Source organism: Pleurodeles waltl, chromosome 3_1 (assembly GCF_031143425.1).
Source record: "Pleurodeles waltl isolate 20211129_DDA chromosome 3_1, aPleWal1.hap1.20221129, whole genome shotgun sequence".
NCBI lineage: Eukaryota > Metazoa > Chordata > Amphibia > Caudata > Salamandridae > Pleurodeles > Pleurodeles waltl.
In genome coordinates this window covers 1,877,522,120-1,877,535,555 of record NC_090440.1, presented here as the reverse complement: position 1 = coordinate 1,877,535,555, position 13,436 = coordinate 1,877,522,120, and the positions used below count along the sequence as shown (strand labels likewise).

Below are 13,436 nucleotides of genomic sequence, written 5' to 3'. Positions count from 1 at the left end.
GGGAGACCCCAGGACAGAAAAGCAGAGAGATAGAGTGTATATGGACAGGCAGCCTGAGGCTTATGGACTCCCCAGGGGCAGGACACCAGGTGAGAAGGAGCCTTCTGGACAATGAGTCTTAAAGATGACACATCTCAATGACAGGGACTCACGTATACACGGAGATGGGGCTGGAAAACAATGTGGACTGTGATACAGTGTGCTGACAGGCCAAGAGAACTATTCAACACAGGGAGATAAGACAGGAAACTGAGGGAATGTACAGACTTGACTGCAGAACAAGGAAGCATTGAATAGGAACATAGGATGGTATTGGCACTAGCAAGAGTGTCAATTGAGAAACTTAAATACCCACAGACAAAAAAATCAATGGGTCACAAACTTTGAACAATGAACACTCTGACACACATGACATCGTTTGGATGGTAAGGTACAAGCCCTTCGGCCATTAAGAGGTCTGCTAGGGTCCCAAAATCACAGACAACGCTGCTGTACCTGACAGGGTTAGGTGAACGGGTCTAAGACTCTACCCACACTCATGGACAACACAGCAAGGAAAAGCCACTACTTAGTTCACACCGACATGTGTTCTACTATAAGTTAACTACCCTATATAACACAAAACTCACACTCGATCAGGACATGACAGCGGTGGATGACCAAATACATCTCCGCATCTCTGCCCCATCTTCCTTTCTGCCTTTTATCTTTCTCAATAAAATGAGTTCTGCTGAGTAATAATAGCAGATGTTATCCACAGTCCTAGGAAATTACTTAAAAGTGGTAGCAACCGTTATATAAAAAGACCTTATAAAACCATAAGTATTGAAACATACATATTTCCCGCCGTTTAAACGATGAGCGTTTGATTTTCCAATGCAAGTATATGTCAGGTAGGCATTAAAGACACAGTAGGTTGTAACCGAGACGCAGACAAATTGAAACAGTAAGACCGACAAGGCGAAACTGTTCAGTATGTGTGGTCGCCTCAGGCACGTGCAGCAAGAATGCGGTGAGTTAATAATATCTCATAATCACAGCATGCGTACTCGAAATAGCATGGGCTGGCCAGAAAGGTGAAAGCCAAGCAAGTGCCTGAGTCGAAGCTCGCGAGAAACCTCAATGGAAAGGCGTGTGTACGACCAGCCAAGCATATATTCAAATCACAGTGGAGACGACCCGGACAGTATTGCCTTCATGGGTGATAAACGTGTCAGATCTACAGGGTATATAAAATGCCCTCTTCTGTTGGGTAATGACAAGTTCAGTGATGTAAAATCCAGATGTAAGTAACCCAGGCAGGTGCAGGGTGTGGGTAACGGGGAGGGGGTGGTGACGAGGCAGCGTGGGAGGTGGGGTGGAAGGAGGGGATCGAAATTAAAACAACATAAATTTGCAAAGTTCCCTTGAGGAGTACAGCTGCATTTGGCGAAAAATATGGGTGATTGTTTGGAATAACTCTTGCAATAGATGGGGTGATAAAACGCGCTTCAGCTGCTATGGTCCATAACTCGGCTGAGGTATTGCGACAAGGGCCTCTGATTATGTTGACTACAAATTTTAACCAAGAGACATTGTAAAGGCCGCCGTGTCTTTACTTTCCAGGCGTCTACATAATTACAAAGCAATAAAAAAATCGTTCTTCATATTACTCAGACACGGAATGTATTTTCCCAGGGGCTTCCCACTTCATTATTTTTATTGGAGCTCTCAGGTGTTTATTTAGGCTCTTTTAAGCCTTCCTTATATTTTACTTGGCCGAAGTTAAAACTGCCTCCGTTTGGTGAGTCAAAAGACAAGTGGTGAATAGAGGTCAGAAGGATAAATGCTGCTGAAATAAGATGGGCTGTGCTATTTATCCCCCCCCCCCCCCGCCGCCTTTTCTCCGGCATGAGACTGATACTGCATAAGAAGTTGAAGGTTTTTCTGTCAGCTGCATGGTGGGTAATAGGTTTTTCAGAGAGATACAGATTTTTGGTACTGTTGTTCTTGGAACAGCTAAACAAGTACCGTGATTTGGGGTCCAGTCTGAGGAGGCACAGAACATGTGCAATTTATATACCTCAATGTGGGTGCCCAGGAACTTGACCTGTGGACCAGGACATGAAAAGAAGTATAGTGTCTGCTTGCACCAAGCGTATGACCCATGTCGGACTGGCAGTAGTCTGGATTTCTGGTTATAACGGAGAGCAGATGGAGGCCCCAGGCAGCTCATGAGCTGCCCGCAATAAGAGTCCAGAACAGAAAGCTTTGGTTATGCTTGCAGGGCTCACTGACTTTTTGATCCTCACCTTGGAAGCAGGAGTTCAGTTTTCCCTACCCCCAACACCGCTAATAAGACAAGAAAAAAATGCATCCTGCTGCTTCTCTTTTATCTGGGTGGTCATCGGTGGTCATCGAGTGTGGGGCTATGTTAAGCTATGAAGACGGGGAGACAAGAATGATTGAATAGCACTGTGGATTAAGGTCTTCTGAAGGCACCTTTAAATGTCAGCCCTACACAAGGGGTCAGGGCACTGCCAGACAGGAAACGAAAAGTTTCAAGAAAGATAAAAAATAAGAATGTTTTCCCCCATTTTTGCACCCTGGATGTTGAAAAATGTCTGCTCTGACGTCAGAATGGCTCGAACCCATCCTGCAAGTCAAGAAGAAATTAAACATGAATCCCTTTTTGAGGAGCACTACCATACATCGCACTAAAACGACCTGCTGTCTGTCTCTGGATTACAGTTTCCCGGTCGCACCTCCTTGCTCAGCTCCATAGCTCGCCCACTACACAATACATTCTCTCACATAAGATCACCGACACCCGTACAAACAAAAAGGACACTGGGCTTTGGCTTTGCTCCAATAACACACGTAATTATTTTGAAACTGCCCCTGGTTGTGGCAGCCGTAGTGTCGCAAATCCCTCTGAGGGACACGCTGTTCTTAAGCAAGTGGAAACCTCAAGTTAACTTCTCTGCTGAGAAAAGGCCGAGTGTCATAGCCGGGAATGAGAAGGATAAGGAGCCGTCACATCCCGGAAACCGAACACGGACCATGATGAAGCCCCATCTTTACATTTTTTTTGCCAACGCGACGGTTTCTGTACAGAACATGTTGGGTGCCTCAGAGGACACTAGAGCAGGAGACAATGTGCCCGCGGGGACTCAATATCTGTAGACAAAAACATATTTGCGCGGGCGCTGGCACCAACAGTGCACGAGAGGTAGAAATGCAATGCAGGTGGAGTTCGTGTCTCCATTCTGTATCAAACAGTCAGAGAGAGAGCTTTCCGTTTTTCTACTGGAATTCTTCCCTGTTCGAAAGAGTGGCTTGAGCCTACCGTGACGTGAAACATTGTATGTCCAACCTCCTGCAGGATGGATTCATCCAACACGTCTTAGTATTTAGACTTTTACTTTTATTGGATTAATCTGCCAGGGTATTTGTGCTGTCGGACCGTCCCACTTGTAATGCAGATAGGGCATATCACCAAAACTCGTCATCCATCTGGCGGCATGAAGTTCTCTGAAACCCATAACCCACAGGCTGACTAGAACAAAGGGGTCAGCCATTAGCCAAGCCACCAAAACCAAAGGAGGCCATTTCACCCATGGAAAATTCCCTCTCATATTCTTCCACTTACAAAATGGCTTATGACGAACCAGAGGTTGCTAGTGTGTTAGAAGACTACCATCAGGACTGGACAGCTTGCTCTTGATAGGCTTGGCACTGAAGGTAACAATATGCTAACATGGAGTGCAGATTCATCATAGTTGCTAAATTACCTTGCTACAACACTCACAATCCTCTCATACTTGCCTCTGCAACATTTCCGTAAACGTGAGCTTTATCCAAAAGTCGTATACGTATTACCCCACAATAGTTTGAGATGCAGGCCACAGCACATGCCGTAGATCATGCCTAAGCACCGAGAGGCACTTCAGCTCTCAATTCATCACGACAGGTGGGTACTGCCTCACAAACGCCGGCAATTTGTCTCACACCAATGCAACCCTGCATAGAGAGATCACAGTAGTTTTACTGTGATGACTCACCCCTTATTCAATGGACAATTGAAACACGTTATAAAGCCAACAATAAAAACAAAACTATTAGAATGATCAACAGACACATAAGCGGCTGCAAATACTACGAATTAAAAATGTAATTACAAAGCCCCAAAGACGTGGGTATTATAGGAGACCACCAGAACGAAGACACGATAAAAAGAGTTGACGCTGGCCTAATCTGAAAAAGATAAAAAGCTTACAATGATCTGAGGTGAGAGCACATCCTCTTAAAAATTAGATGCTGGAGGTTGGGAAAAGCACCTCGTTTTCACTCTTTCTTATTCCAAAGCAGAACGTTTTCTGCATCTTGATTTGGGGTCTTTGTTTGAAGTATTCTTTTTGCATCTCATATATTGCTGGGTGATCATTAACATAATTTTAGCTCCTTTGAGACTCTAGAAACCTGTCCAGCTATGCAAAATTATGAAGCATCTGACTATCTTAATAAAGAACCACAGAAAACAACAAGCATTACCTAAGCCAACAGGTTTGGCCATGATAGGCTGGCATGAAGGTTAACTTTTTAAAGCAGCATGTGCCACCAATATAAAAAACATGACACCATCTAAACATGGCGGCCATGTGCTATGAATAAACATTTTAAGAAAAAAATAACGTTTGCCTACCATTTTATTAGAAGGTCACAGGTGCTTTCAAGCAGGCAGGCACAATTAGAACAGACAGCAAACCCTGCTTTACTTTCATGCACATTGCAGGAAAATATGAGTCTTATTGGTACAAATAGGAGTTACTATTGGCTTTACTTTACTATAACCAGAAGATAGAGTTTAAATACAAAAGGGTGCTTACAAAAATTAAAAAAGGATTAAGAATGAAAAGAAAAATCACTGGTAACGAAAAGCATTGGCGCACCAGGCCTGGAACTTAAATGCACTTCTTTTAAGTCATTACATACGTGTGATCATGTCATGAAAAATGTTGCCGCTAATAGTGCTAGTGAGCGAATGAATTAAGTAGGATAACCCACTGCCCGAAGTTTTATGCAGTGTCAACAGAAGCAGAATGTGAGTGACTGTTGAGTAGACCGATGGGCGAAGAGGGCTGACCAAAAGCCACTGTTGGAATGTAGGTATGTATGTATAATATATGTGCATTTTTAGTTACACGTTTTGAAAGCTGACTCTAAGACAGTCCTAAAAATTACCATACATTGTGCTCTGTTCTCCCACTCTAACGTATATAAAATAATAGAGGTGTGCAAGCCAAAAAATTACCAGCGAGAGCAGAGCCAAGGGTCTGACTTGGCTCTGAGGGCCTGTGCACGAGCTGATCCATGAAAATATGTGCCATGTAAATCGATCATGCAACAAATGTCATGTTGAAATACAATAAAATCTCTTATAAACTAAAAAAAATGTGTTTCTTTGATATGTATAAGTGTTTCTGCATAGTCCATCAAACTGCATTGAGAGGCATTTATTAAAAGTGTTAGCTTTGAAACATGAGCACAAAAAGATGCATACCCCCTTCCCTGCCCTGACAACAATGCCAATACTGAACAGTTGTCATGCGCACCCTATTTGTGTTTCTTATTATAGGAGGAGTAACACTGTAGTCCAGGAGTCCAGTAAATCAAACACAGGAGGTGTCTCTACAGTGCACATCTTGATCTTACATATTTAAGGTGCTCTCATATTTGATAATGAAGAAAAAAGGGATGCCTGAAATAAAATACTTGCCAACTATCTTAATATTTGGTTAAGAAGGATAACTGGGATTGATCCCACATTTGTTTTTATTGCCCTTTGCGCAATTCAGCCACTAAATCAGTATCTTGTTTTCTGTACATTTTACAGTCAATGTTAATACTTTCTGCTGTATTTAGGAATTGGCAGACACAGTACAGCCCATCAAGGTTGCAGAGCAGATTACAACCTCCACCTTGCCAGATTACCGCCTACCAAATTTACAGATGCCCGATGGCCCAGCGCTCATCTCTGTATGCTAAATGCAACCGCCATGACGGAGGTTCCTTTCAAGGTATAAAACGTTTGGTGGCTTGCCACTGTTGGTTTTGACGGTCGTCCATCAAGGTTTTAATATTTTAGTTTTTCAAAAACAAGCTATCAAAGTGAGAGTTTTTTTTTTTTTTTTTAACACATTAATGATCCCCACTCCCTGGAAGACTTCTTCCAGGTGTGAGGGTCATTATTTTCTTTTCTTTCCCTCACTGCCAAGTTCTTCCTGGAAGTGATGGACAGAAAGAATGGACATCGAACCGTCCCCCTTAAATAAGGCAGATGGTGTAATGCCCTTCCCCTGATGGCCACTACTCTACAGCACCAGAAGGAAGCTTCCCATCAACACAGCCAAAAAAGGCTCTGTCAAAAGAAAGCTTAGAGACCGCTCATCCCTAAATGAGGCTGGCTAACCAAGAGTTTGGAGGACTGTGCTGAGTCCTATTTGCAATAAAGTATCTTTCTCACCAAAGTCTAAATCAGAACCTTTGCCTTTAATTTGTGGCGCGTGGAAGACATTTGCCACATGAAAGCTTGGCTTGTTTTAGGTTAAAGGGACCAAGAAGATCTTGGGCTGAGCCTCAGCCAGGCATTTGACTTGAGCCTGGCTCAAGCTTTCAGTCGCTCCCCCAGCTCTTCTAAGTAATATATGTAGAAAAAGTCTAAAACTTCCAATGAACTGAGGAACTTAACAAAGTGAATACAGCAAACTCAGTATCCCATGTACAGTAGGTCTTCTGAATTCTACACATTTGACTCAATATGGATCAGATCACAAAAACAAATAAATTAAAATCTAGAATCTAAGCAATAAGTCCACTGGTCCATCGAAGTATCAAGCCAGTCATCACCTTCGGCTGAAAAATGACAAAATGATCCCACTCCTCAAAGCCATGCAGTGACAACATCACCATTCATTTGTCCACTTCAGTCCCTGTGCATGTGACTAAACAAAGACAAAGAGGCCATGTCCTGCACACTGACGGCCTGGTAGTTTAGACGGTGATTTGCATGGAATTTTGAATATTATTTTCACATCCACCTAGTTACCGATGGAAGGGAAAAGACAACTACATGTTGCTTTAGTAAGAAAATAATAAATAATGTGGATTCAGAGAAATATTATACGTTTTCATTCCAAACATTTGGCAAGTACTATGTTGCATAAAACCCACCTGTAGAATACCTATCAATTGAAAGAAATTACACTTGTAACCTAACCAGTTTTACTAAAAAAGAGATCAATACTGCCACACAGCAGTTTATACTCCCTTTCTATTCCCAATCAGAGGTGGGTGACCTTGCATTTTTCACCAGCATGCACTGCGAAATTTCATCTTAAAATACTCTGTAGAGCCATCTTCATCTGTGTTCATAGTTTAATTTACTAATTCATGAGGGTCTAGAGCAGTTTGACGTGTTACAAACAGATTAGAAATAGGTCACTCGTAACAAAAGTATTACAGATAATGAGAAAGCCTTGTGACAAAAGTTATAAGATCATTTATGAGGAGGAATAAATAACGTAATTTCCTACTAGGCTTCCAAAGCAGCCAGTTGAGGAGAACTAGAGTGAACAGAATACTAAGCACCAAATTAAATGGGGAAAGAAACGTTCTCTTGGAGCACTGGTCCCTATTAGGCATAGACACTGTATGCCCTAGATTATGGGCAAACACTTGCACTTTGTCGTATTCTTTGTTACTGGGCCAAGTCAACAGCTACAGAAGGAAGTATCACACACAGTATGCTTGCCTTGGGCATGCTGATCACTGCCAACGCAGTATCTTGCATTGAGCTGTCTAGACTGTTATTAATATGTGCCTGATTCACCAGCACTGTGGAATTAAATGATTTCTTGATCAAATCATAATCAGCCTATCAGCTCAATTAGCACGATAACAAAGCGACAGAAAGGAAGCAGATGTGCCTGTGCTGCACCAAATAAGCAAAGGGTTTCTTAATAAAGGGAAATATGACCTCATATTTGTTAAAGCCAGACGAACGCACCTGATTGGTGGTTAGGAAACCTTACTTTATTGTCCACGTTTCTGACATTTGTGCACATACTGAGAAAAAAACAGGTCAAAAAAGCAGAATAGTTGCGGGCAAATTAATTTTTGGAGAATAACAAGCATCATGCTTACTAGCTGGTGAAATAAACTATTGCATGGTCACTGTGCGAGAAAGGCCTAAAATACTTATAGTGGAAATTGCAGTTGACTTTTATAATAAGTGGCCTCGACTAGACCCAGTCGTAGTATTGGAGTATTTAGCCACTGTACTAGATATTCCCGAGCAGATAAAAGAATGAACATTGTGTTGGTTATTAAAAATACCAACAGAAGCCACCACCCACCATGATAATACAATACTTACAAGATGCAACTCGAATCAACTAGAATTAGTTCCAGAGCCTTCAAAATGCTTTTAGAAATGCACATGGCAGAAATTAGACCCAGTAAAAGTCATATGACTCCGATCAATTATAATACAAACCAAGGTGTATAGACTCATGCGAAGGGGCAATATAAGCTCTGTGGTGAAGGGGCACCCAATCTATTTACCGTTTTTACCTTTGATTAGATCTTAGCTGCTATAGAGTTGGCTGTAATTGTGAAAGTTGTGAATACTCTTTGGCTGTCATTTGCTTCTCATTCAACATGTAATATTGTTGGAGGAAAGAAAATTCTCGTGCAACTCCACAATGGGAGATTGGGCCCCACATTTAGCATAGCTCCTGCTTAGAACAAGATGTAGTTGAAATTGTAGTTAGTAATCTTGAGTGCCTGTTGTAATGCTGCGGGTGTAACCTGTAGGCCACATGTTCAAATAAACCTATAATTGTTTTGAAGGATTTAAAATTGAGTACCAAACAATAGCGTGATTACGCCTACTAGGACAAGAGCCAACTCAGTCTGTGGCGCAGCACAGAAATGTTTAGTATAATCACTGAAGGTGTTTTTACTATGGCAAATTGAGTATACCAAGTGGCATGATGCAGGGGCCCTTCATCCTGCTAGGATGGCTCCCAAAAAACAAAATGGTATTGAAGCACAACCTAAACGCTTTCTGCAGCAGACCGCATGGACTGATTACGAGAAAGGTTCCCAGGAAGAGAGCCAGTGCTGCAATCATCGAAACGGATTAGCAAAGCATTAACTCTTGGTTATTGCTTTTAAGCATTTGCGAGACAAAGGCGCAAAACAAAGACAACCTCGTGCAGTGTGGTGGGAGCGTGCTCTGTGCATTAAGGTTTAATGTATACCACTGAATTAGTGAACATGCATGTTGCCTGGCCACTACTGTGCTTCCCCGCACCTGCCTCCTTCTCCCCCCCCCCCCCCACACACACAGAAAGCATGAAGGGGGGAGGGGGGCTCATGCACCATTCTCACATGGTGAGATATTCTTTCCTGTGTTACCGGAGTTTGACAAATGGAAACTGTCCACTTTCCTTGAAATACACTTTTCTAACAGATACCAAGTTAGTAACTTTAGACGATTGGCCGAGGGAAGTAGAAAACAGATGCTTAAATATATTATCTACGGGAAACTAAAGGCATATTTGACGTAGGGAAATAAACGAGTTCCCGGACAAAAAATAGCAGAAAATCATTGGCAGGAGTCAATTTTTGAACACGACATAGATTTTTCATACTATAGTGATTTATCTCCCCACGTACCCTAACATCGACGATAGGTAAAATGAAGTCTCTACAATACATACAGGGTTATACAATTTCATAAAAAATTATTTTAATGGTTCCTTCTGACAGCAAGCCTTTCAGCGACGCTTCTTCTCTTGCTTGCTACAGGTATTTAACACGTGGAGCGGTACTGTCTAGCACTTAAGTCACTTGGTCATACTTGGGGGTTTTCTTAAGTGGTGATCCCCTATAACTGGACTGTTGAACGACTGACATAGCAAATACTACGAAGAGCATAAATGACATTTTCTACAGTGACCAGGAATGCGGAACATCAAAAACTACGGTGCACACAATATAACCAACAAAACACCGTTTACCCTCGTTTTTCTGCGATTCGCATTGTAAAGATGATGGGATTAAGAAACACCTGGGGGGAGAGAAGAGGGGAATGCTGTGCAAGCAACCTTGTAAGGATTTGGGGAGGTCCCTTTGTCCCTTTGCCATCTGGGTATCCTCCTCCCGCGAAAGATAGATAGATAGATAGATAGATAGATAGATAGATAGATAGATAGATAGATAGATAGATAGATAGATAGATAGATAGATAAAAAGTCCACTCCTCTGGGCACATGCACACACTGCTGAAAAGGCACATTGATATTAACCAAACAATAACACTATGTGCATGTTTCCTGAGCCCTTAGACATGCCCGACCTTTCCCTCTTGACTCACTCTCAATTTAAGACACAGAGGCACTGGCCTGATGTACCTTAAAAACACCCTATTCCTCCAAGGCCACTATTCTAACAGTCCACCGTACCCCGGAAAGCTGCTATGCTGATGAAACAGTTCCTGAGATTTGGTTGCCTATTAAACTGTTCCGTTGTCAAGCTGAACAGATGTGTGGACCTGATGCTTGCATCACAGAATTACAGCAGAGAGTTACAAGTAACTCAGCCCCTCTCAAAAGGGCAACCAGGCATGCAGAAATCCTATTATCACACTGCTGGGGATCAGTCTGCTCGATGTGTATGATGCTGCTATAACAGAACTAAACTAGAGGAAAGTGGAAATTAAGTCACGCTCACAACCTATAAAAGGAGCAATATTCACCAGAAAAATAAATAATTAAACTCATAGGTACATCACATGGGGCCAGTAAAGATGGAGGTGAGACAGCGGTATGACAATCGTCACATAAGACGGTATGGGCACACACTAGAATGGTACAATGTGTCTATGTTGGTGTGTCAAATGTCTGTGTGTCATGTTTTGTGAGCGAATTGATAATGTGCGTGAGAGAAAAAAACATTTACAGGTTCAGTTACTCTCTCCACTGTATATTAAGTCATGGAAAAAGGGAAATTCTGGCAAACAGGCCAGACCGAAAACATTAATATGATTAATTGAAATATTTCACCTGCTGCCAGTTGTCTTCCAGGGATGGCAAGGCTGAGAAATAGCCGGTGTCGTGGACTAGCTGCAGCTCCTGGAATATACTGTAACTAGCCAACACATCCATGCTTGCTGTGCAAGGCAGGCAGGGCAGCCTCTGTTCAGTGTTTAGTTTCGTGCAACCCAAAAACAGCTCCAGTGTCCTTGTCTCAGCTTCCTCCAGTCAATGCATGCAGAAGGGAGGGGGTGGATGGGGGGCTGGATGCAGCCCAGCATGAAAAAAAATTAAAAGGCAGGAAAGGGGGAGGTTTCTCCTCTGCGCTGAGCTGTAAGGTCTGTTCAGAGATCTGATGCATCCAGATTATGAACAGGACTACGGCCAGGTGCAGTGCTGTATTGGACCCCAACTGTGGGTCCAGGAGAGCAGCTGCCTCCAAGGTGCTCAGGGACGCTCCTGCTTTGGGTTTTGATTGCTCCAGCTCTTGGGCAGGAAGAAGCTGTCCATCTAAATTGCCAGTGGCACCCTTTTTCCTGGGGTCCGATAACTCCTGCGTCCGGGCCAGTAAAGAAAGTACCTCTAAGTGGCTCAATGCAGCTCCTAAACTACGGATTAATGCCGCCACAACCAAGAAACCAGCCAAAAGGAAGGGGAGCTATACAGTGGTCAACTGCAATCCTATCGAGTTTCCAATACCTCTCCAAATCACAGGCAACCGAGAGGGTTGCTACATCCCACCATAAAGCATTCCTGCCCAGCACTGTCCTTCCACTTTATAGCCCGTTGTGATTAACTGCATGCGACAACTCAAAACCTCCAGCTGTGGGAGCATGCTTTAGCACTCTGATCTAAGAAACTCCTGCACAGAGTTCTGGACTCTGCAGCTCTTAAATTGGGAATGGTCTCTTGAATTGTGGCAGATCAGGGTCTGATCTCGCCACAAGGAAGGGTGCCTGGAGGTCATTCACTGTGGTGAACTATAATTCAGCACAAGGGCAATTATTCATGCACTTATTAGCACGGGTTTTTCGTACAGCCTACAGTCAACTTCACTCCAGCAGAGGTCGAGGAAGCTCCTGGTTTAATCGTGGAGAGCAGATAGTAACTGACACTGTTCTGCTAGTAGCACGTCTTGTAAGCAGCTGGGGTCTCTGTATGTCCAAAAACAAGAAAATATGCTCAGACAGAGAGCAGCGAAATTCACATCTAACCCAGAACTGTGGTCCCCACAGTTCTTGGATCTGGCGAGGGTGCTGACGCGCCGAGTAGTCAGATTCACATCTGTCCCTTGGGGCCCCTGTCAGGTCCTTGCTTAGACAAAGGGCGTTCGTGCAACGTGCAGCTTCGCACTTTCCTTGCTCAGTGGTTCCTACGGGTCAAGGTTCGTGAGTACTCATGCATGCACTGTGCAGTCAGATTCACTCTTTTCCTGAGCTGTGGTAGTCGAAGCTCTGTGACCAGACATGGATGCGTGTACTCCCAGACCTGTGCCTCTTGAAAGTCCCGGATCGGTAGGGGGTTACCATGAACACTGCGGCCACTGCTCTCCCGTGTTTCGGTTCTTTCAGTTTCTGTCAGACAGCATGCTCGTGCGCTGTGCAATCAGCTGTACGTCGCAAAATAAAGTCGCGATCCCTGCAAATTCTCGTTGAGTCAAGGGTTATACAAAAGAGGTTCCATCTCTGCGCTAGACGACGATTGGTCCCTGCAGATCCTTGATCAGCTGGGATGCTCGTGAACCATGCATTCATTTGCATTACAGTCACCGAACTGTTCCTGCAGGTCCTGAGGCAGGGATGTGATTATTACGCTGACAGCTACCTGATATCCACGCCATGTACTGCAGCCAGCTCCCCGAATACAGTCGTAGCGTCTCAATGTTTTTGTTACCACGGGAGGGGGCTGTGCATTCTTCCTCTCGCGATCTGTGTTGTTTTTTTAACCCCCCAGCCTTGCCTCCTGTGCAATATTTCAGCACCACGCCCATTAGTCGTGACTCCTCCTAACTGCCCTCCTCCAGCTCCTTTCTCGCCGCTCTATCTACTACGCATGCGCCAGATTCCCAGCCCTACTAGCCCTGCCCATCAAAAGTAGCGCGTGACCATATAGGGTAAAGAGGAGGGTGCGAGCCTAGACGTCACGAGTGGCCAATAGGGACGGCGGTGGGGTGGGACATGCGGCGCCAGTCTGTGTACGCTGATTGGACGTGATTGTGGTCTGTCCGCTCCCGTACATGGCTTTGTGAATGCGAGTTATTTTTAGGCCGGTATATAGTCTGTCGGTGAAGCCCGGAGAGGTCTAGTCACGGGAGAGAGGCCTGGCGAAGAGTCTTACCCGCATAAGGTTCAATGT

General features: G+C 43.9%; 1 protein-coding gene across 1 annotated transcript in view; it reads right to left on the bottom strand.

The window, feature by feature from the left end:
• KLF7 (KLF transcription factor 7) overlaps positions 1 to 13,082 on the bottom strand; it is a 196,964-nt gene extending 183,882 nt beyond the window's left edge. The window contains exon 1 of the mRNA XM_069225971.1: positions 11,112 to 13,082. Coding sequence (XP_069082072.1) covers positions 11,112 to 11,213 — 102 coding nt within the window. The 5' untranslated portion in view covers positions 11,214 to 13,082. The remainder of the gene's footprint in view (positions 1 to 11,111) is intronic.
• Positions 13,083 to 13,436: the final 354 nt, after the last annotated feature.